A 19,641-nucleotide genomic window follows, 5' to 3' on the forward strand; every position below is an offset into this window, starting at 1 on the left:
AACAAACATGCCACCTGTTTTGCTTCAGGATATTTAATCTTATGTGTCAACATTGAGAGGTTTACAGGTTTAAAAATGTTACAAAACATATAACCTTTATAACGATGAGACCCTTTTGCCCTGGATGAGGGACAGCTGGGCCTCTGTACCGTGAGCCTCAGCAGCAGGCAGGGTCACTGATGGCTGACATGACATCAGTCTTAGCTTAAGGAAATTGAACCCAGCACCCTGGCCTCTTACATGCCAAAGACAGTTGCAAAGAGCCCAGGTCAAGGGACCTGCGCTCTGTCCCCAGGACTGCCTGCTTCAGGTACCACGGCAGTGGGCTGCAGGTCTGTGCTGGCTGGCTTCTGTTTCTGTGGTAGGCGGAAGCTGTGATGGGGCAGAGAAGCAACCAGAAGCAGGACCAGTGGCCCCGTTACCACTCGCTGCCAGGTGTACATCCCTTCTTTATCAGAAATGGGGCCAAAGCTGGGACGATGGCGGCAACAGAAGGCAGAGCGACAGCTTCGAGCATGTGCTGGTGACCTGACGGAACTTGCCTTCACATCCCTGATTCTGAGGCCCTGAGAGACTGGAGAGGAAGAGCTCTTTAGGCCGAGCCCTCCGCCGTGTCCTCCCAGCCCCACCCCAGGCCAGCCCCTTACCCGTGATTGACTCTGGCTGGTGCCAGTGCCAGCTGTGGAAGAGCTGAACTCTGAGTACTTGTTGCCAGCAAGCATGCAGGCCCACTTTCGGTACTCTTCCCTCACCTGTGAGCCCAAGACGCCAGGTTAGGGGCACAAAAGGAATCAGGCCTGGCCCTGTCTACCTCCACCTCACTCTTCCCACAGCTGCCTCTGGTCTGCCTACCTTCTTGTTGAGCAGGCAAAGCATCAAGTAGAGGAAGAGGCCTTGTAGGCAGTTGAGCAGGGTGAAGATGTAGGACAGCCATCTGCTGTGGGGGTCGAAGAGGAACAGGCCGAAGACCCAGGTACTACCCAGCACGATGAGTTGGGCAATGGCTGTGATGGTCAGCACCCTGGAGGGGTGGGCAGTTGCAGCTAACAGTCTCTCCATCTCCCCAACTCCCTGCTCAGGCCTTAGCCCTCCTCAGCCTGGCCCCGCCAGCCTTCCCCGCTGCCCCTCTCACCTTGCCTTCCTTAATTTCTTCATGTTTGGGTTGATTTCAGAAAACTTTGCTGTGAGCTTCCAGACAGTGACGAGGAAAATGGCGGAGTTACACTGGGTGGGGAATACGGGTCAGGATTAGGGACTGCAGGTAGTTAGGCTTGCTGTTCGGGTCTCCAGTCCCCAGAGAGCACTTACAAAAATGATGAAGGCCAGGGGTCCCACAAAGCTCCAGAGAAAGCCCTCCTTATAGTTTAACCAGCAGCTGGGGAGAAGATACCTTGTCAGTGGCCCTGGCCGCCAGGTCCCAGCCCTCCACTCCAGCCTGACCTCGACAGAGACTCACTATGTTTGTTGTCCGTAGCCATTCAATTTGGCAGCCGCTGAGATGGCCACGATGAGGAGGGGCACCCCATAGCCTATGAGGCAGCGCCACTGTATGCTCAGGCCTTGGCCCTGGAACACACGCACCACAAGGAAGTAGAGCTCCACACCTTCCAGGGCCATCCAGCAGAAGGCCGCCAGGAAGAGGTAATGCAGCAGCATTGCCACCGTGCGGCAGCGCGGGCTCACCTGTGGGTGCAAAGGGTTGGGCTGTCGGCAGGGCAGCAAAGCCCTGGCAGCTGGGCTCAGCCAGCCTGATGGGTCGCCTTCCACACTGAGCCCCAGGACAGACTGGGCTACCCTACTCCTAGGTCTTCACTCCACGCTCTAGTGAGGTCAGGACAGGAACATACCTCACCCCCTTCATTCTCGACGCCAACCAGGAATATGAGAGAGCCCAGGAAAAGGCAGATGCACAGGTGTAGGTGCACCATGGTCCGGGAGCTCTGGATGGGCTTCACCAGCAGGAAGGTCAGGATACACAGCAGCAGGCAGATGAGGGAGAGTGACAGCCCCACCTTGGTGATCAATTCCAGTCTCGGGTCCTAGGGGCAGGCAGCTCAGGATGAGTGGTGTTCCCTTACATGGGGCAGGGGCTGAGGGTGGGGTGGGAATGCTCCTCTTTCCCTACGCACTTACTAACTTAAGCACCCATGTGAAGTCAGAGACCTCACATGCCTGTCTTGAACCATAGGGCCAACTCTGCCTGGCTAAAATAATTCCAGCTGACCATGAGACTCAGGTTCTGGTCATGTTCAGAAAGCTGTACTTTCTGGGATATTCTACACAGGGCCTTTTTATTACATTTATGTATTTGTATGTATGGCATGAAGCATCTGCCTGCCACTCACTGTATGTGTTCTCTGGAGATGAAAGTCAGGTTATTAGGGCTGAAGCATGTAGGCACGTTGGCTTGCTGGCCCGTCTCATCTGCACAAACTTGCATGTTTAGCAGTGCCTCACGTTTGTGCAGGGACTCGGGTGGGGGCCTGCATCCGTCAGCTACTGGGTCACAGGACTCCAGGGGAGGAACTGAGACGCAGGGCATAGGGCTATCCGAGGGGACCTACTTGAACACCCAGTGGGGTACACCCTTGAGTGGGCCCTATGGTCCTGCCTAGGCAAGCCTGGATACTAGTGGTGTTGGGGCTTACCACTTACTTACCTGCACGTGGTACTGAGCCATCAGGATGGCGAAGCTGCTCAGATGGTTGCACTGACAGAAACCAGTGTCATTCATTGAGCAGCCGTCAGTGGCCCAGCGCCCACTCCCATCTTCACCAGTGTCCCAAAAAGCGCATATCAGCTGTTCACGTGGCCGCTTTGACTCCACCTACAGGCAGACAGGCGAGGATGTCCGAAGCACAGTTAGGGTCTGGGGTAAGCAGAGGACCTTGCTTTTGGGCGCATAATATGTCTACTCGGCGCAGAGATCATGGGGAGCCAGCAATGGGACGACAGGACACCAGTCCCTGCTGTGAGCTGAAGCAAATCACAAGCAGTTAACAGGTAATAAATGCCAAAGAAATTAAAAGAGTCAGTGGGGAATGGTTGCTTTCAGATTGTAATTTAAAAACAAAAAACAGGTTTATTGAATGTACTGCAAGGGAAGGGTTCCCATGCTACCTCCATCCATCCATCCATCCATCCATCCATCCATCCATCATCCATCTACAAATTTAAGACAGTCTCAGTATTCCAGATTGCCCTCAAACTCACTATGTGGCTGAGGACAATGATGCTTTTATATTCCTGCTTCTACCTCTTGAGTGTTTGGATTACATTTTATGTAGTCATTTGATCTTTGAATCTAGGGCTTCATGCATGCTAGACAAATGTTCTACTAGCTGAACCTAATTTTTTTTAACTTTAAAAGTTAACATGTACGTAGCCAGATGTGACACGCCTTTTTTTTTTTTTTTTTTTTTTCCAAGACAGGGTTTCTCTGTAGCCCTAGCTGTACTAGAACTTGCTATGTAGATCAGGCTGGCTTCAAACTCAGAGATCTGCCTGCCTCCCGAGTGCTGGGAATGAGCCACCACTTCCGCCTTTAATCCACCCACAGCAGACATCAGCAGACACAGGTGGTGGTTCTTCTAGAGGACCCAGGTTCAGTTCCGAGGACCCACACGGTAGCTCAAACTGTCTAGTTCCAGTTCCAGGGAATCTGATGCCCTCTGTGGCCTCCGTGGGACCAGGTATACATGAGGCGCCAGATTCATGCAGGGAAAACACATAAGACCTTTTACAGTTACATTGGTGGGGTTGTCCTTGTGCTCCAGCATGCATATGGAAGGCAGAGGATGTCTTGGGAACTGGTTTTCTCCTGCGATGAGCTCAGGTCAGGAATTAAGCTGAGGCATGGTGAAAAGCACTTTGCCTGCCAAGCCATCTTGTTGGGCTTAGACTGTAGTGTTGTTTTGTTTCTTAACCTTTTTATGGTACTGAGGATCAAGCCCAGACCTTACCATGACAGGCAAAGATTCTTCCTTGAGTCAACTACTAGCCTTGCCTGCCAGCTATTTATTTGCTCATTCATTCATTCATTCATTCAATTCAGCAGTGAACCCAGGCCCTTTGAATTCTAACCAAGTACTGTACCACTGAGTCTGAAGGCAAGGCCTCGCCCAGGCTGGCCTTAAATTCACTCTCTTCAGGCAGGCTTTGAACCTTGCCTCTCCTCCCTCCCTGCACCTGGAGTGAGACACCTGTGCCACAAGACTACAGCTCATGCTTTGCTTATTTTTGAGATAGGGTCTCTCTAGAGAGCTCTATCCTGTAACTCTCTATAGACCAGGCTGGCCTCACTCAGGGACCCTCCAAAGTGCTAGAATTAAAGGCGTGTGTCACCATACCCAGCAGTAATTTAAAAAGTTTTATGTATTTTTAGTGTTTTTAAAATTATATCTGCTTATTTTGTGTACACAAAAGAAAAGGAGTCAAGATACTTTTGGTTTTTCTTTTCTTTTGGGTGTGTGTGTGTGGCCGTGACTGTCCTGGGACTCACTCTGTAGATCAGGCTGGCCTCGAACTCACAGAGATCCACCTGCCTCTGCCTCCTGAGCACTGGGATTAAAGGCGTGTGCTACCGCCACCCGGCTAAATTGGTTTTTTTTTTGGTTCTGTCCTACCATGTGGGTCAAGAAGGGCCACCTTGACTTTGGGTAGGGGATGAGCAGCAGAGTTTCCCTTCCCCACTCTTCCCTTTAAGAACTCACGGAAGAATAGGAGAATTTGAACGTGACGTTCGAGGTGAGCTTCCCAGTGTCCGTGTTGGTCAGGAAAATGGAACTGACGTTTGAGAGGAGCGTGAGTGACGCACTCAGAACTGGGCTTTCGTAGAGCTCCTCCAGTGAATCCCGACTCTGGGTCAGGTCCATGGGGGCATTGGCCAGCAGCTTCTGCATGTTTGAACTGGACAGGATGCCTGCCAAGGAGTAGCCTGCAGGCAGAGATGCAGACTTGCCTCCTGTCCTCCCTCCGTTACCATCCTCCCCGTGAGGACATCCACCTCAATCTAAGGTCCTCGCGATGAGCTGCTGTCTGCCTGTCCCACATCCCAGACCTCACCCTGGCTTCCCTGGAAGGTTTGCTCCCTCGACCCCTACCATTTTCTGAGCTTTCGGCTCCAGCTGTCAAAGCCCAGTCCAGTTTCATCCAAGCTTGGCTGTGGTACACTGTGGTGACATCTTTGTTGTCTTGTTCCTTGACCATCAGGGACAGTTCTGAAAAGACAGGGACAGTGGGTGACTGGGGAAACCAAGAACAGAATGGTACCTGGGGTGGGACCAGAAGAAGCCTTACCGGTGTTTGAAGGGGATGTGTAGGTGAAGGGACCTTTGGGTAAGAACTGGGCCAACATTCGAAGGCTTTGTTCCATATACTTGAGCAACTGGGTGGCCACTAGGTGGCGGTCAGTGGCATTTAGAGTATCTATATCCGTGGGGGCTTCCAGCAGCTTGTCCATGGCCTCAATGAGTTTCTGGAGGTGGTGAGTGACAAGAGTTGTGGAGGTTTGAACCACAGGAACTGAATAAAGGGACCCGGACCACCCTTCCCATCAGCAGACACTGAAAAGCCGCATGGGTTGCTTGGGGAACCAGCTGGAGGGATACATTAAGATTTACACAGTAACCAGAAACCAAAGAGATAAAGTTTATGAGCCTGTGCATGTCACAACAGCACGCACACACCAGCAGGCATGACTGCCAAGGCTCTGCTGAGTCACGCCCCCAGCCCCTCACTGAAGTAGTCCAGGCTGATCTTCTACCACTGAGCCACACCCCAGCCTTATAACCTTGAGCTATTGATCTTGCCTCTACCCTCTGGGGTGGCAGGCGTCACAGACCACCACACCTTGTTTGTTCGAGGCTAGAAGTTAAGTAAACCCAGGGTGTTTTGATGTTGGGCAAGCATTCTACCAACTGTGCTACCCCGGCCCTTTTCCGTTGTTTCTTCATAGGGTCTTGCTGTGTGGCTCAGGAATCTGAGCTCCTTCTCCAGGCTCCAAGCAGCATAGACCACCACACTCTGCTTAACTCCAGTCTTAACTGCTCCAGTCATTGCCGTTACAGTCCTTGTGTCGTAGCCACACATACGGCTGCACGTCAGAGCCGTGCCTCAAGCCAGAAGTAGTGCTTGGATGGATGGGACACCGGTTTTTCCCTACTGCGCTGGCGTCCCCAGAGCTCTCCCTTACCTGGATGGTGTAGTTGGCTGTGGCTGGATCAAAGTCCCTGAGCAGATTCTGGACTTCAACAGAGAAGCGAGAGAGACTCTGGGGAGGGAAACGGTGGGTCACGGGTGGGCAGCAGCACAGCTGAAGGGGATGGACAGACTGTTTGAAGGGATCCAACCTCCTGGTCCCCACTGGCTACTCACCCGGCTCTGGGCTGTGGGCAGCAGTGTCCAGGCAGGGAAGGGTTCTGTAGGGACAGAACTATGGTTCAGTAATCTCAGAGTGCGTGGGCAGGGCATGGAGGTGCTGGGTGGCTAGGGCAAGTACCTTGGCACTTGTTGCTCTTTGGGTCACTGGGCAACCTAGAGATTGGCTTCCAACCTGGGCGGCAGCGGCACCTGTAGGAGCCTTGGGTGTTGTGGCAGATGGTGGAGTTGTGGCACTGATGCTGCCCGGTGCTGCACTCGTCGATATCTGGGGACACAAAACGGGTTAGGTCCTTACCTGTATGGTCCCAGTCTCTTTTTTAGTACAACTATAGTGCCTGGCCTGAGGTACTGGTCCCTGGTGGCCTCAGTGAGTGGTACATGAGAGGTTAGGAATGTGGAGAGGTCTAAGGCGAATGTACACGGGAAAACAGGACTATGGACTTCATCTGGAGTCTTCTGGGATACCTCTTAGTGTCTCACCTCCCTTCCTGGGTACCTCAGCTTTTTACATTCAACCTCAGGAGATTAAGGCCTGACCCTACAGAGTCTCCTTTTATCCTTTCATTCCTTAAGTAAACACGAGGACTGCAGAGATGACTCAGTTAGCCTTCGGGTTCAGCATCCACACCAGCTGGCTCACAAGTAGCTGTAACTCCAGTTCCAGGAGAGCTGGCGACGCCTCCTCCGACTTCCCCTGGGCACCTGCACCCATGTGGTGCATATATATATATATATATATATATACTCAAGACACATACATTACATATATATATAAATATATATTTAGTATATATAAATATATATTTAGTATATATATAAATATATATTTCTTTTTAAGCAGGGTCATTGGCCCTGGAACTCACAAGGATAAGCCTGCTTCTGCCTGCCTTCCGTGTGGTGGGATTAAAGGTGTGTTTCACCACACCTGGCTAAATAAATCTTAAACAAGACTGCAGGTTCTTAAAAGGTGGCATCCGGACCTTCACACACTGTGTTGACTGGGCCATTGGGGGATCCACGAACAGGTTTCCAGCCGTGACGACAGTTGCAAGAATAGTTGCCCAACTTGTTGATGCAATGGGTAGATGGGTGGCAGCGGTTTTGCCCGGAAGTGCATTCATTTACATCTGAGAACAGAAGCAAAGGGTCATCCCGGCCCCCGCTCATACCTCCATGCATTGTACCCGCTCTCCATCTTCTCACTGCCTCAAACTCAGTTGCACGTGACCTCTGCAGGACAGGCCCCGCAAGGATCAGGGGACTCAGTTTATAGGAGGTAAAACCAGGAAGCAGATTGGGTCATGGGGCTGGACTTCATGACCCAGGCCTCTTGTTGCTTTCTGACCCTTCTCGGAACAGGATGTGATACTGTTCTCACAGATGAGGAAGAGCCAAGTTCTGGGGGCTCCAGAGCTTCTGGGCTCAGAACACCCTGGGGCTTCCCTACCCCGTCGAAACATGTTGCTGGGAGCTGTATCCTCAGTGGAGTCTTCATAGTTCTGGGAGCTCCCGAGACCCTGCAGAACTTCTCCCTTTTCAGGCTACAGCCCTGCCTCTTCCTCCCAGCTCCTGTCCAGTCTTGCAGATGCTTTTGGGGGTACACCTGTGCATACCTTTGGGGCCTCAGCCTGGGCTTGAGGTCAGGTGACACCTATGTGCTTAGCTGCCCTGGATGTTGGTGCAAATGCAGTGTTCTTACAGACTCTGGGGTTCTGACCCTCATCTACCTCATGAGAAGAAGCAGGGGGCGTTGTGTGCTTGAAGTTGAAGCCTTGGGCTCAGGGTTGGCTAGGTTCATGTCACAGAAGCATCTGGAATATTCCAATCTCCTTCTGTGGGCACACCCCCTTCTAACTCATAAGAAGGTATCATATGATGCCTGCTGTTCTGTGCAGCGGAAGAGGATTGAGACTTGCTCCCAAGCCACACCCCCTTTAGAAAGAAGTCCAAAAGAATGAGCGGGCAAGAAGGAATAACACTAGATAGGCCACACAGTGGGAGCCAGCCTGTATGGTGAGCAGCGACTAGCTGGTGTGCAACCAGCCAGGCATCACTTGGCTGGAGTTAGGGAGGTAAGAACATGTATTCTATTGATGTCAACCCTTCAATATCACAGTGTCCAGAAAGGGAGCTGTGTCCATGGGAGTAGGAGTGACAGGCATTTCTGTCCTCTCTGCTGTCAGGGTCACAGACCTGGGAATGCACTGAGTGTAGCCCCGCCTCCTTGTCCTGAATTGTCTCGCCTGGCAGTTGCAGGTTGACATCCTCAGGTGAGGGTGGGTTCTGGGGCAATGGTTACGGTCCTCCATAGCACCTTCTTTTGCACAGTGCTTGCCTTCAAGTCTCTGAATGTGTTGGGGGTTGATGTGACCCTGCCCAATCTGGTCATACCATTCTATGCTGTCTTCAAGGAACCCGGATTGCTGGGGATAGTCAGAATGGTGATTGGGAAGAGCAATGGACGAGGCTGACCATAAAGGGGGTCCAGGCACCAAGGGCTGTCTTCCAGCAGAAGCAATGGCAGGGAATGTGGCCTACCCTTGGGTGTCTTTTCTCCTGGGTCTCCAGGCTGTGTCCATGGGTGTACTGTAGCTGGCTGCTTAGGGAGACTTCCGGGCGCAGCAGTAACAGTGTGGATCCCGGAGGGCGCAGGTGTCACCCCAGTGTCCACTGATGCTGGGAAGAGGACAGACACTGCAGCGGAACGTGATTGTGAAGCTATCCCTTTGGCTTATGCAAATGAGATGCAGATGGGCAGAGACGTGTCGGTTTATGCAAATGAAATGTAGATGGGCAGAAGGATGGTGGCTTATGAAAATGAGATGCAGATGAGCGGAAGGAACTTCTGAACTTCCTGAACCAAGTAGTAAAGAAGCCGCAGAGGATGTGACCCAAGGGTTCCTGCCGTCCTTTGAGTGTGATCCAGGTGGGCGTGTCCTCTAAGCAGTTCAGGCTGGAGTCTGGATTGCTAATCGATGGCTAAACCAGGGCCTTAGGCATTGAATGGGTTCTGCTCTAAACTGGGTGCTATTTGTCACCTTGAGGTCCATGGAGACCTCTGTGTCACTCATGTATTGATATATTTTTCTGAAAATCAATCTTTCTCTTTGTGTGTGTGTATATCTTTCTCTTTGAGACAGAGTCTCATTGTTTAACCCTGGCTGTCCTAGAACTTGCTCTGTAGACCAGGCTGGCCTTGAACTCACAGAGATTCTCCTTCCTCTGCCTCATAAAGGCTTGTACCTCATACCTGGCTTTGAAACTATCTTTTGCATTCAGAGAATGAACTTTTTCCAAATCTTGCCATCAAGTTAATCACCTGCCTTGAAATCACTGAATATGCACTTACGCTGCTGTCCTGCTGTGCGCAGCCTGTTGAAGTTTAACCTGTGGTTAAGAGAACAATGCTACCAACCTTACTGTGCCTTGGATTGCTGGGGTAATCAGCTTCACAGCCTAATCTAATGCACAGCTTTGATCTTACAGTCTGTGCTCTCCCATGCTCCTGACCCAGAATAATGTATATGTGTGCTGTTGTGTGTGTGAGTGTGTTGTGGTAATCATTTGCTGAAAACAACCAGTAAGTTGGAAACAACTTTATATAACAAATATCCACCATAAATTCTCTAAACAACATGTGGATATAGGTTGGTAATGCCTGTTTGCCACTATGTTTGCTGTTCTGGGTAAATAAAGTCATTTTTCCCTTGTAAAATTCTGTTAAAGATTTCTGTAGCGAATCCCTCATTCCTCTCCCATGCTGTGTTTTCTGTGCTGCTTAGGAAATACAGAGCGAAGCCCTTTGTTATGGACAGACAGAAGACACAGGGAAAGAAGGGTTTAGAATTCTTTTTGTTGTTTGTTTTGTTTTTGTTTTCTGAGACAGGGTTCCTCTGTGTAGCCCTGGCTGTCCTGGAACTCCCTCTGTAGACCAGGCTGGCCTTGAACTCACAGAGATCTCTTTGACTCATATTCTAGCCTCAAACTCCAGAGTGCTGGATCATAGATGTGCACCACAATACCCAACTAAACAGGGCTTTCAGGGCCACACTCAGGTATCAGAATGAGGCCTGAGCAGGGGGTCCTGAATGTCCCCTTCTCCCTGCATCTCTATGCTTGTGGATGTGACACATGACCCAGAGCAAACCACAGAGGTGGAACCAACATCAGGACCCTGCCCTGTGACTGCTGTGGTAATTAATGCCGATGACCTTGAAGCTGACATGGGTGACGTTGGAGGGCTCTTACCTTCACATGTGTTCTCACTCTTGTTAGCAAAAAATAGCTTCCCAGAATGGAGCTTATATCCCAGGTTGCATGTGCAGTAGTAGCTCCCCTCTGAGTTCTGACACGTGGCAAACGGGCCACAGATCGTTGACATACCAGGTTCTAAACACTCATTGATATCTACAACACAACAAGCGATAAGGGTCACCTCCCAAATCAGAAAGTTCTCTTAAGGAGGGTCTCCTACCCCACCCGACTACAGCACGGAGCGGTGACGTGTCAGCCAGCATAATTGAGGGGAATTGCGGGCTGTGCTCGAGGCTGTGCTATAGCTTGAGCTAGCTATTCCTGAAGGCTGTGACTGTCAGCTCTGCTCCTCTCAGTCCTCTGGATGTACAATACCAGTGTGGGGGTGGAATGGAAGACCAGCCTCCCCCTCCCCACTCCTAAAGCCAAGTTCAGGCACCGATCCCCAGAACCCAGGCCCCCTCTCCCAGGAAATCCTAATCGTTAGCTTCTTGCCTCCCCATCATCTTGCTGTCTTTTTCTGTAGTTGACGTAGCTGAGACCCCTGGCCCCAGACCACACCTTGTCATCTCTCCATGTGCCCACCCCAGGCCTCTGTACCTTCACAGGGCTCTGTGAATTTCATGATGAGCCCATGACGATTTGGGTCACTTGAGGTGAAGCCTGGCTTGCATCGACAGCTTTTCTCATCAACACAAACTGAGTTCTTAGGGCACGGCCAGCGGGGACAGCCTGTGGGGGACAGGTACTTTGGTAAGAGAGTAAAGGAGGCCCAGTAGAGGGGAAGTGCCACCCGGAACAGAATCTTGGAAAGGTGTGAGGATTGACCCCAAGCTTCCCCGGCGGCTGCCCATCTGCTCCTGAGGCTCTGTGGTCAGCTGGGATTCCCTCCCCAGCTCTGGCCTTGGAGCCCTTGTGTCCAATGGCCTTACCTTCAGTCTTCTGAGTTTGGGTTCCTGACAGGCTCAGTGGGATGCACATCACTGCAACAAAGCAAAGATGGTCAGCCGAACCCAGAGCGGGGACAGGCAGTCAAAGCTGTGTGTCTGTGGGAGTGGGTGCGGATCCTGCCCGGGCTAAGATTCTGTAGTTAATACTCAAAACTGACCCAGCAGGCAAGGATAATGACACTTGCTTATAATTCAGTCATGCAGAATGTTGAGGAAGGAGAATTAGGAGCTCAAGGCCAACCCTGGGCTACATACTGAGATTCCCATCTCAAAAAAAAAAAAAAATCAACCAGGGCTGGGGAGATGGCTCAGCAGTTAAGAGCACTGACTGTTCTTCCAGAGGTCATGAGTTCAATTCCCAGCACCCACATGGTAGCTCACAACTGTCTTTAATGGAATCTGATGCCCTCTTCTGGTGTTCAGACATCCATGCAGGCAGAACATGCATATACACAGAATACATAAATAGATCTTTAAAAACATTAAGCAAACAACAACAATAAATTTCACAAAGTAGAGCATGGGACGCATGCCTGTAATCCCAATATTTGGGAAGCGGTTAAGTTACAAGAGGATCAGAAGTTTGAGGTTATCCTTGGCTACATAGGAAGGTTAAGGCCAATGTAGCCTGCAAGAGTCCTATCTGTAAAACAACAAACAAAACAAAAAACAAAACCAACAAAGAAAACAGAAAGCCAGACGAGAGTTTCCAGATGCAAGTTTTAAACTAGCCTACGTCACATAGTGAAAATCTGCCTCAAAAACAAAGCACAGAGAGGAAAAACTACAAAACCCAGGTGTTGCTTCCTGTGGCTTAGACACCTAGAGCCAGCGGATCGGCACCCACAGCGGCCCATCCAGGGCCTGAGCACCAGGCAGCCTGCATACAGGTGGCTGAGCTCTAGGCTCTCCAGGCCTGTGGGGTGGAGAAAGGAAGCCACAGGCAGCTTTGGGATGATGGATGATAGCTTCATTACTCTTTCACCCGGTTTCCTTTTCTGTGGCAATGAAGGTGATGATTTAAAGGATGGACTCCCTTTATGGCAACAAACCCTAGTGCCTAGGAATTAACACTTTCTTTTAAGACATAGTCTCTCTATATAGCTCTGGAACTCACTGCGTAGACCAGGCTAGTACAGGACTGAAGCAGAGACCATGTGAATATGTGTTACTATGATTGGGTTTAATAAAGAAGCTGACTGGCCAATGGGTGGGCAGACAGAGGTTAGGTGGGACTTGCAGAAAAAAAGAGAGCTTCAAGAAGAGGAGGACTCGGGAGTCAAGAGAGCCAGACACAGAGGAAGCAGGACATGTGGAAAATAAGGCGACAAGCCATGAGCCATGTCGTAGAATTTAGATAAGAAATAAGGGTTAAGTTGTAAGTGCTAGTTAGTAACAAGTCTAAGCTATTGGCCAAACATTTATAAGTCTCTGTGTGGTTAACGGGGGAGATGGCTGACTGGACAGAACTGACTGGTGGGACAGAAAAGTTTATCTACAGAGGAAGGCTACACACTGGCTTGCTCAGACTGGTGTTTTATATAGCCCAGGATCACCTGCCCAGGTTTTATGTGTGTGTGCGTGTGTGTGTGTTTATCACAGCATAGAAACCAAACTAAGATAGAGTAAGTGTGAAAGGCAATGTCAAACTAGGACCGTGGCGCACACCTTTAATTCCAGCACTTGGGAGGCAGAGCAGGCGGGTCTCTGTGAGTTCGAGGCCAGCCTGGTGTACAGAGTGAGTTCCAGGACACTCAGTGCTATAGAGAGAGATTATGTCTCAAAGGAACGGGAGGCGTTGGTCCCTCCCACATCAACATTAATCAAGAAAATACTCCACAAACTTGACTAACAGGTCAACTTGTGGCATTTTCTCAACTGAGGGTCCCTCGTCTCAAACGGCTCTATAGCTTGTGTCAAGTTGACAAAAAACTAAGCAGCGCATTTACATTTGTGTGTGTGTGTGTGTGTGTGTGTGTGTGTGTGTGTGTGTTTGAAGTAAGATCTCCTGTAGCCCAGGCTGGCCTGAACTCCTGACCCTCCAGCCTCCACCCTGTTGGAGTGATCACATTTTACGTTGTTTTCTCTCCTGAGCCCCAGGCCTTTGCACGCTAGGCAGTTGCTCTAACCACTAACCCTTGTTCCCAAGCCCGCTTTTTACTTTATTTCTAAATTGTACAGGCTGGGCTTGAACTTAAAGTCTTCCTACCTCAGTGACCTAAGGAGCTGAGACGGGCCTGTGCTACCAGGCCAGACCCTTGACATTCTTTTTGTTTGTTTGTTTTTTGAGACAGGGTTTCTCTGCAGAGCTTTGGATCCTGTCCTGGAACTCACTCTGTAGGCCAGGCTGACCTCAAACTCACAGAGATCCACCTGTCTCTGCCTCCCAAGTGCTGGGATTAAAGGTGTGCGCCACCACTGCCCGGTGACCCTGTAGGGAAGAATGACGACTTGGGCTGTGTTTTCCAGGTCCCACCCAAGCTCTGACACTCCAACACCACCCACATCTACCCACTGTAACCGCGTGAGCTGGTGGTAACAAGTCAGAGAGGCCTCCTCACACACAGGAAGTGGCTGCGGTGGAGGGCGGGTGGCTGCGGAACACAGCCTTGCAACCTCGCTGGAGTTGGCAGGCATCCCGCCAAGGCAGCACTGGAAGCCGTAGGTAGCAGCACTCACTAGAGACAGACATCCAAGAAAGCAGGGGCGGAGAGAAAAGAAATGATGGAGAGGAAGAGAGGAGCAGGGAGAGAAGGGGAGGCAGGGGCATGACGGCGAGAAGTGTGTGACCCACTGACTTGAGGCTGAGGCAGGATGCTCTTCAGTTAAAAGTTACACAAAATTCAAGTGCAGCCTGGGTAAATCCGTGGGAATCTGACTGAAACAAGGCCCTGGGTTTTATCTCCAGGGCCAAAAACTGAAAGGGGGTGGTGGAGGAGGAAGAAGAGGAGAGAGAGCTTGAACAAAGGTACAACCCGACTTCTGAGTCAATAGCTGGGACCCACACGGTGGAAGGAGAGAACTGACGCCTGTGTGTGTCATGCCATGAGAGCACACACGCACACACACATATCCACCCCGCAAAAAAATAAAATGAAAAATTTAAAAAAAGAATTGGGCCAGGCGGTGGTGGTGCACGCCTCTAATCCCAGCACTCGGGAGGCAGAGGCAGGCAGATATCTGTGAGTTTGAGGCCAGCCTGGTCTACAAAGCAAGTTTCAGGGCTACACAGAAAAAGCCTGTCTCAGGCCGGGCAGCGGTGGCGCACACCTTTAATCCCAGCACTCGGGAGGCAGAGGCAGGCAGATCTCTGTGAGTTTGAGGCCAGTCTGGTCTACAAGAGCTAGTTCCAGGACAGGCTCCAACGCTACAGAGAAACCTTGTCTCGAAAAACCAAAAAAAAAAAAAAAAAAAAAGTCTCGAAAAAAACCCAAAAGAATTGGCAGCAGGAGAGATGGCTCCACAGGTAAGAGCGCTGGCTGCTGTTCCAGTGGACCCAGGGTTCCATTTCCAGGGATTTCGGTGCCCTCTTCTGATCTCCAGGCCTACTAGGCATTCGGATTCACATGGTGCACACACAATATAGGCAAGCGAAACAATCATGCATGCAAGCTAAATAAATCTAAAAGGAGAAAGCCTGGCAACCAGATGCAGTGGTGCAGCACTGTGCCGGCCCGTTACGTGGATGCGAAGCCAGAGGACCGGAAGTCTCCTCCTGGGCTACACACCATAGGCACGAGAGCCAGTCTCAAAATGGAAGTCAAGAGAAAGACCGGGGTGTGGCATGCGTGAAGATACGGTCCTGGCAGGTGTGAAGCCCAGTTCCCCTCTCAGTACAGGAGGACAGAAAGTGGGAGGGGAGGTGTCTGAGAAGCAGGGGGCCTGGGGAGAGCCTAGGGGACAGAGTTGTTCCCACAGCATCAAGAAAAGAATCCTAACAGGAATCCTAGAGGGAGCCCTAGGGTGAAGGGTCGGTTGGTAGGGGGAGATGAAGTGAGTCACTTCCTGGATGATTCACCCACCACTGGGCTGGCTGCATGCCAGGTTCTGGTGGGAGGGGGTCCTGGGGTCGGTCACTGCGGGCAGGGTTGCGGGGAGGGATGGGGGTAGTGTCTCTAAGAGGGTCTCAGTCTTTGTCTGACTGGGTTCAAACGAGGTCAATGGAGGGCCAGAGGCTCCGGGTGAAACTCACCCCCTCAAAGCTGGGATGACCCTGAGGCTGGACCACCCCAGCCTGGCGACAGTCAGCCTCAAGTTAGAATTCTTCCTTTTCTGGGGCCACAGTGTTGGATTTCTCCCCTCCACATCCCCATCAGAACCCAGTTCCTCTTTGTGTGACAGACCACAAAATGACCTTCCCTCCAGGATGGGCCCTGGGGCAACTTCACGGTTTCTAAAGTCTAGTGCCAGTACTTGTCTCTCTCTGTGTGACCAGTCTCGGTGCCTTCCACCTTGAGTTTTGAGACAGGGTCTCAGGGAACCTGTGTTCACCACGTAGGCTAGGCTGGGCAGCCAGCGAGCCACAGGGATCTGTCACAACACTGAGATTACAAGTGTGTCACCATATCCAGCCCCCTTTCCATTCACTGACAGAGCCCTCTTCCCAGCCCTCAAGTAACTTTTTGTAAAATAATATTGATTTATTTTTTATGTGTATGGATGTTTTGTCTGCAACGTATGTATGCTGTCTCGTGCCTAGGGACGTCAAAAGATGGCACTGGATCTCCTGGACCTGGAGTTAAAGACGGTTGTTTGCCACCCTGTGGTTGGAGGGAACTGAACCTCCATTTTCTGGAAGAACAGCAAGTGCTCTCAACCACCGAGCCAAGTCTCCATTGCCTTAAGTAACTCCTTTAAGACTCAAACCATGTGAGGCCAGCCTGGTCTACAAGGGCTGGTTCCAGGATAGGCTCTAAAGCTACAGAGAAACGATGTCTCGAAAAGCAAACAAACAAACAAACAAAAAAAGACTCAAAGCATGGTGGAGTGGGTGTGGTGGTGCCCACTGGTCAGGCGGAGGCAGGTGGAACTCTGCTGGGGCCAGCCTGCTCTACCTAGGGAGCTCCAGGTCCCCAGGCTACATAGCAAGACCCTGTCTCATCAACAGCAACAACACAAAACAGAAGTAGGGGAATTATTCTAAATTTGAAACCAGTTCAGGATACATAGCTACAGTGCCAAACTCGGCCTCAGAAACAAAACAAAACAAATCAAAATCAAAATGAAGTCAGGCCTGGCTGCACAAGTCCTCAGAAGGGGAAGCAGGAGGATGAGAAGTTCAAGGTCATCCTTAACTACCCTGAAATTTTGTCTCCTAAGGAACCCGGAGAAGACTCAGGACAGCATCAGGAGGCAGGGGCTGGGGTCACGTCCAATCTCCACTAAGACAAAGTGAGGTTTGGAGTGTGGAAAAAGATTAGTGGGTAAGCAGGCTGGGGAGGTGAAGGCAGGCTGGAGCAGTCACCCAGGCAGGGTGGGATCCTCGTCCCCTCACCCTGAGCTGGGCTCTACTCCACTACCCTGAAGACACTGGCCAGGCTGCCCACATCTGGAGGCTTGGAAGTTAACCAAACAGGAGCACAGCTGCTCTTTTCTGCTCCCAGACACATCTGGTTCAAATTCCCAGGCTCAAAATGGGAAGCCAGGAGTGGGGGTAGGAAGGCAGGAGTGGTTCAAATTCCCAGGCTCAAAATGGAAAGCCTTTGTGCTTGGTGCGGGAGATCCCCCAGCATCTCTATCACAGCGAAAAAACAGTGCCCACTTAATTCTCTCTCCCACCCCGTGTGTGTGTGTGTGTGTGTGTGTGTGCGCGCTGGAACTTGCTAAGTAGACCAGGCTGACCTCCAACTCACAAGATCTGCCTGTCTCCTTCTTTAATGCTAGGATTAAAGATACCAGCTAGCCTGGTTGGTTGGTTTTGGTTTTGGTTTTTGGGATAAGGTCTCACTGTGGCCTCAAACTCATACCCAGTAGAGAATGACCTTGAACTTCTAATCCTCCTGGCTCCACTACCAGGGTACTGTGCTGGCAGACATGGACACCACACCCATGTGTTCAGTTAATTCAAACTGTGAACCAGAAAGTTTCTGGACAAACTCTTGGCCAGAAGAGTACTGTAAAATGCAGCTGGTCTTGTTCCATTTCACAGAGTAGGAAGGTGAAGCCCAAGGTCACTGTGACCCAGCTCGGTGACGACAGGCAGGCCTGCCTCAGCAGCTGTCTGCCACCAACTGTGCCCCACTGGGACTCTAGTTCCTGGTTCCAGAGCCCACAGGTCCCTGAGCTGCCTGACACTTGCCACCTGTTGCTGGCATGCAGGCCAGTCATTGTGGTTGGGGTAACCCCAGCTTGCACCTCAGTTACATTTCTTCACTGTTTGTTATCGAGTTACTTAGGTAACTCCGCAGTCAGATAGCGGTTGGAGGAACCCAGGGTGGGGCGGGAAAGTCCAAGTTCAAACTCAGCCTGACAAGATCCCTTCAGTCAGCAGCTCAGTCCAAGGCAGGTCCCAAGGAGAATCTCTGCGGGGGGGGGGGGGGGGGGGAGGTTCCCACTCTCTGGGGTCATTCTCACACTGGCATGTGCTCCACATAAGAGCGCCTGGTACAGGCGACCAACCAGTGGAGTTTACTTTATCCTGTATTTTTTTTCTTAATTATATTATTGTATGCGTGCTTTGCCTGCATATATGTTTGTGAACTGCATGCATGCTGGTGCCTGTGGAAACCAGAAAAGGGTGTTGGGTCCCCTGGAGTTACAGACGCTTGACAACCACCGTGTGGGTGCTGGGAACAAACCAGGTCCTTTCTTAACGCTCTTAACCTCTGTGCCATCTCTCCAGTCTGTAGCCTGAATTTCTTTTTCTTTTGTTCTTTTGAGACAGGGTCTTGCTGTGTAGCCCAGGCTGACCTGGAACTGGTGACCCTCCTGCCTCAACCTCCCTAACGCCGTGTGTCACCATGCCGGCTTTGCCACTCCCTTTATGTGTCCCCGTGCCTCAGTTTCTCCTCTTAGCCTCCAAATTGGCAACAGTAGAGCCCAACACCCCTGAGAGCCTTTTGGGGTGCACAGGTGCGTGGACTTTGCCTGTCCTTGCCCCGCCTGGCCACGTCCCGCAAGCCTCCTCCCGGCCCCGCGCAACCCCGAGGACTCACGGAGCAGGAGGCGGCGGTGGGCGCCTCTCATGGTGGCGCGGAACGGATGGCGTCTGGGTTGGCTGCGGGTGGTGGCGGCTGCCTGGGCTGGGCCTTTATGCACGGGGCGTGGGCAGGGCCCTCCCCGGAACTGTCCTCCCCGCTGGAAAGTAACAGGAAAGTGCCGGGGAAACAGCCCCAGGGCGCGGCGCGCTCCCGCGCCTGGAACAAACGCGACCCATCGCGCGCGCGTCCCGGACACCCGCCCCTCGGACAGGCGGCCGGCTGCAGAGCTGGGCGGCGCCGACGAGGTGTCCCGGGACAGTCACTGCGAAAAGAACTGGGTGGAGCTCCCACCGGAGCGACGCCCGGGCTCCTGAGCGACCCCCATTTCCAATAGTAGGACTTTACCCCCACCCCTCTTCTTTTCCAGGAGGGAAACTGAGGCTCATAGAAGTCAGAGGCCAAATAAGAATCAGAGGAGGGCAGAGGACCCTTCTGGAATGCCAGGCCTGGAAGAAGAAATGTCAGAGATTGGAGATGTGACTCAGTGTGCGTAGTGCTTGCTTAACAGGCTCGAGGCCCTGTCTAGTTACAATGTCACCTAAATGGGAGCAGGCCTGTAACCCTAGCCCTAATTAGGCGTTCAAAGTCATCTCTCCTGTTGTCGTTTTTGTTGCATTTGAAGCCTGTCTTTGTCTCACAAAGAAAAAAGGGGTGTGGAAGGTTGTGCCCTTCTATTATAATCCCAGCATTCTGGAAAGCAGAGGCTAAACCCGAGGCCGTCCTTGACCTCATAGGAGTTCCAGGCCAGCCAGAGATATGCAGATAGATTCTCTATCTCAAATAAAATAAAATAAAATAAAAATAAATAAAATTGGAGGAGTACCACCACGACATCTCAGTTGGTAAAGGCACTTGCC

The 19,641-nt window shown here is 51.4% G+C and overlaps 1 protein-coding gene across 6 annotated transcripts; it reads right to left on the reverse strand.

Annotated features, from left to right (window-relative positions):
• Positions 1-17: 17 nt before the first annotated feature.
• Positions 18-18,888, reverse strand: Adgre5 (adhesion G protein-coupled receptor E5). 6 transcript variants are annotated; one of them, XM_087900437.1, is made up of 20 exons: positions 18,740-18,888; positions 11,568-11,618; positions 11,236-11,367; positions 10,630-10,788; positions 8,920-9,051; positions 7,362-7,508; positions 6,500-6,646; positions 6,376-6,419; positions 6,194-6,271; positions 5,299-5,476; positions 5,103-5,219; positions 4,713-4,936; positions 2,660-2,827; positions 1,848-2,039; positions 1,457-1,683; positions 1,309-1,375; positions 1,133-1,224; positions 853-1,021; positions 648-752; positions 18-574 (listed from the first exon to the last, which is right to left on the reverse strand). In XM_087900437.1, exons 1-20 carry the CDS (start codon positions 18,768-18,770, stop codon positions 545-547), a joined length of 2,490 nt encoding a protein of 829 aa, XP_087756563.1. In that variant the 5' UTR covers positions 18,771-18,888; the 3' UTR covers positions 18-544. The 6 variants fall into 6 exon arrangements, with proteins under 6 accessions (XP_087756563.1, XP_087756561.1, XP_087756560.1 ...); XM_087900435.1 differs by having other exon boundaries at positions 8,920-9,057; XM_087900434.1 differs by having other exon boundaries at positions 8,920-9,075.
• Positions 18,889-19,641: the final 753 nt, after the last annotated feature.

This window comes from Myodes glareolus, chromosome 22, assembly GCF_982192425.1.
Source record: "Myodes glareolus chromosome 22, mMyoGla1.1, whole genome shotgun sequence".
In the NCBI taxonomy this organism is placed as follows: domain Eukaryota; kingdom Metazoa; phylum Chordata; class Mammalia; order Rodentia; family Cricetidae; genus Myodes; species Myodes glareolus.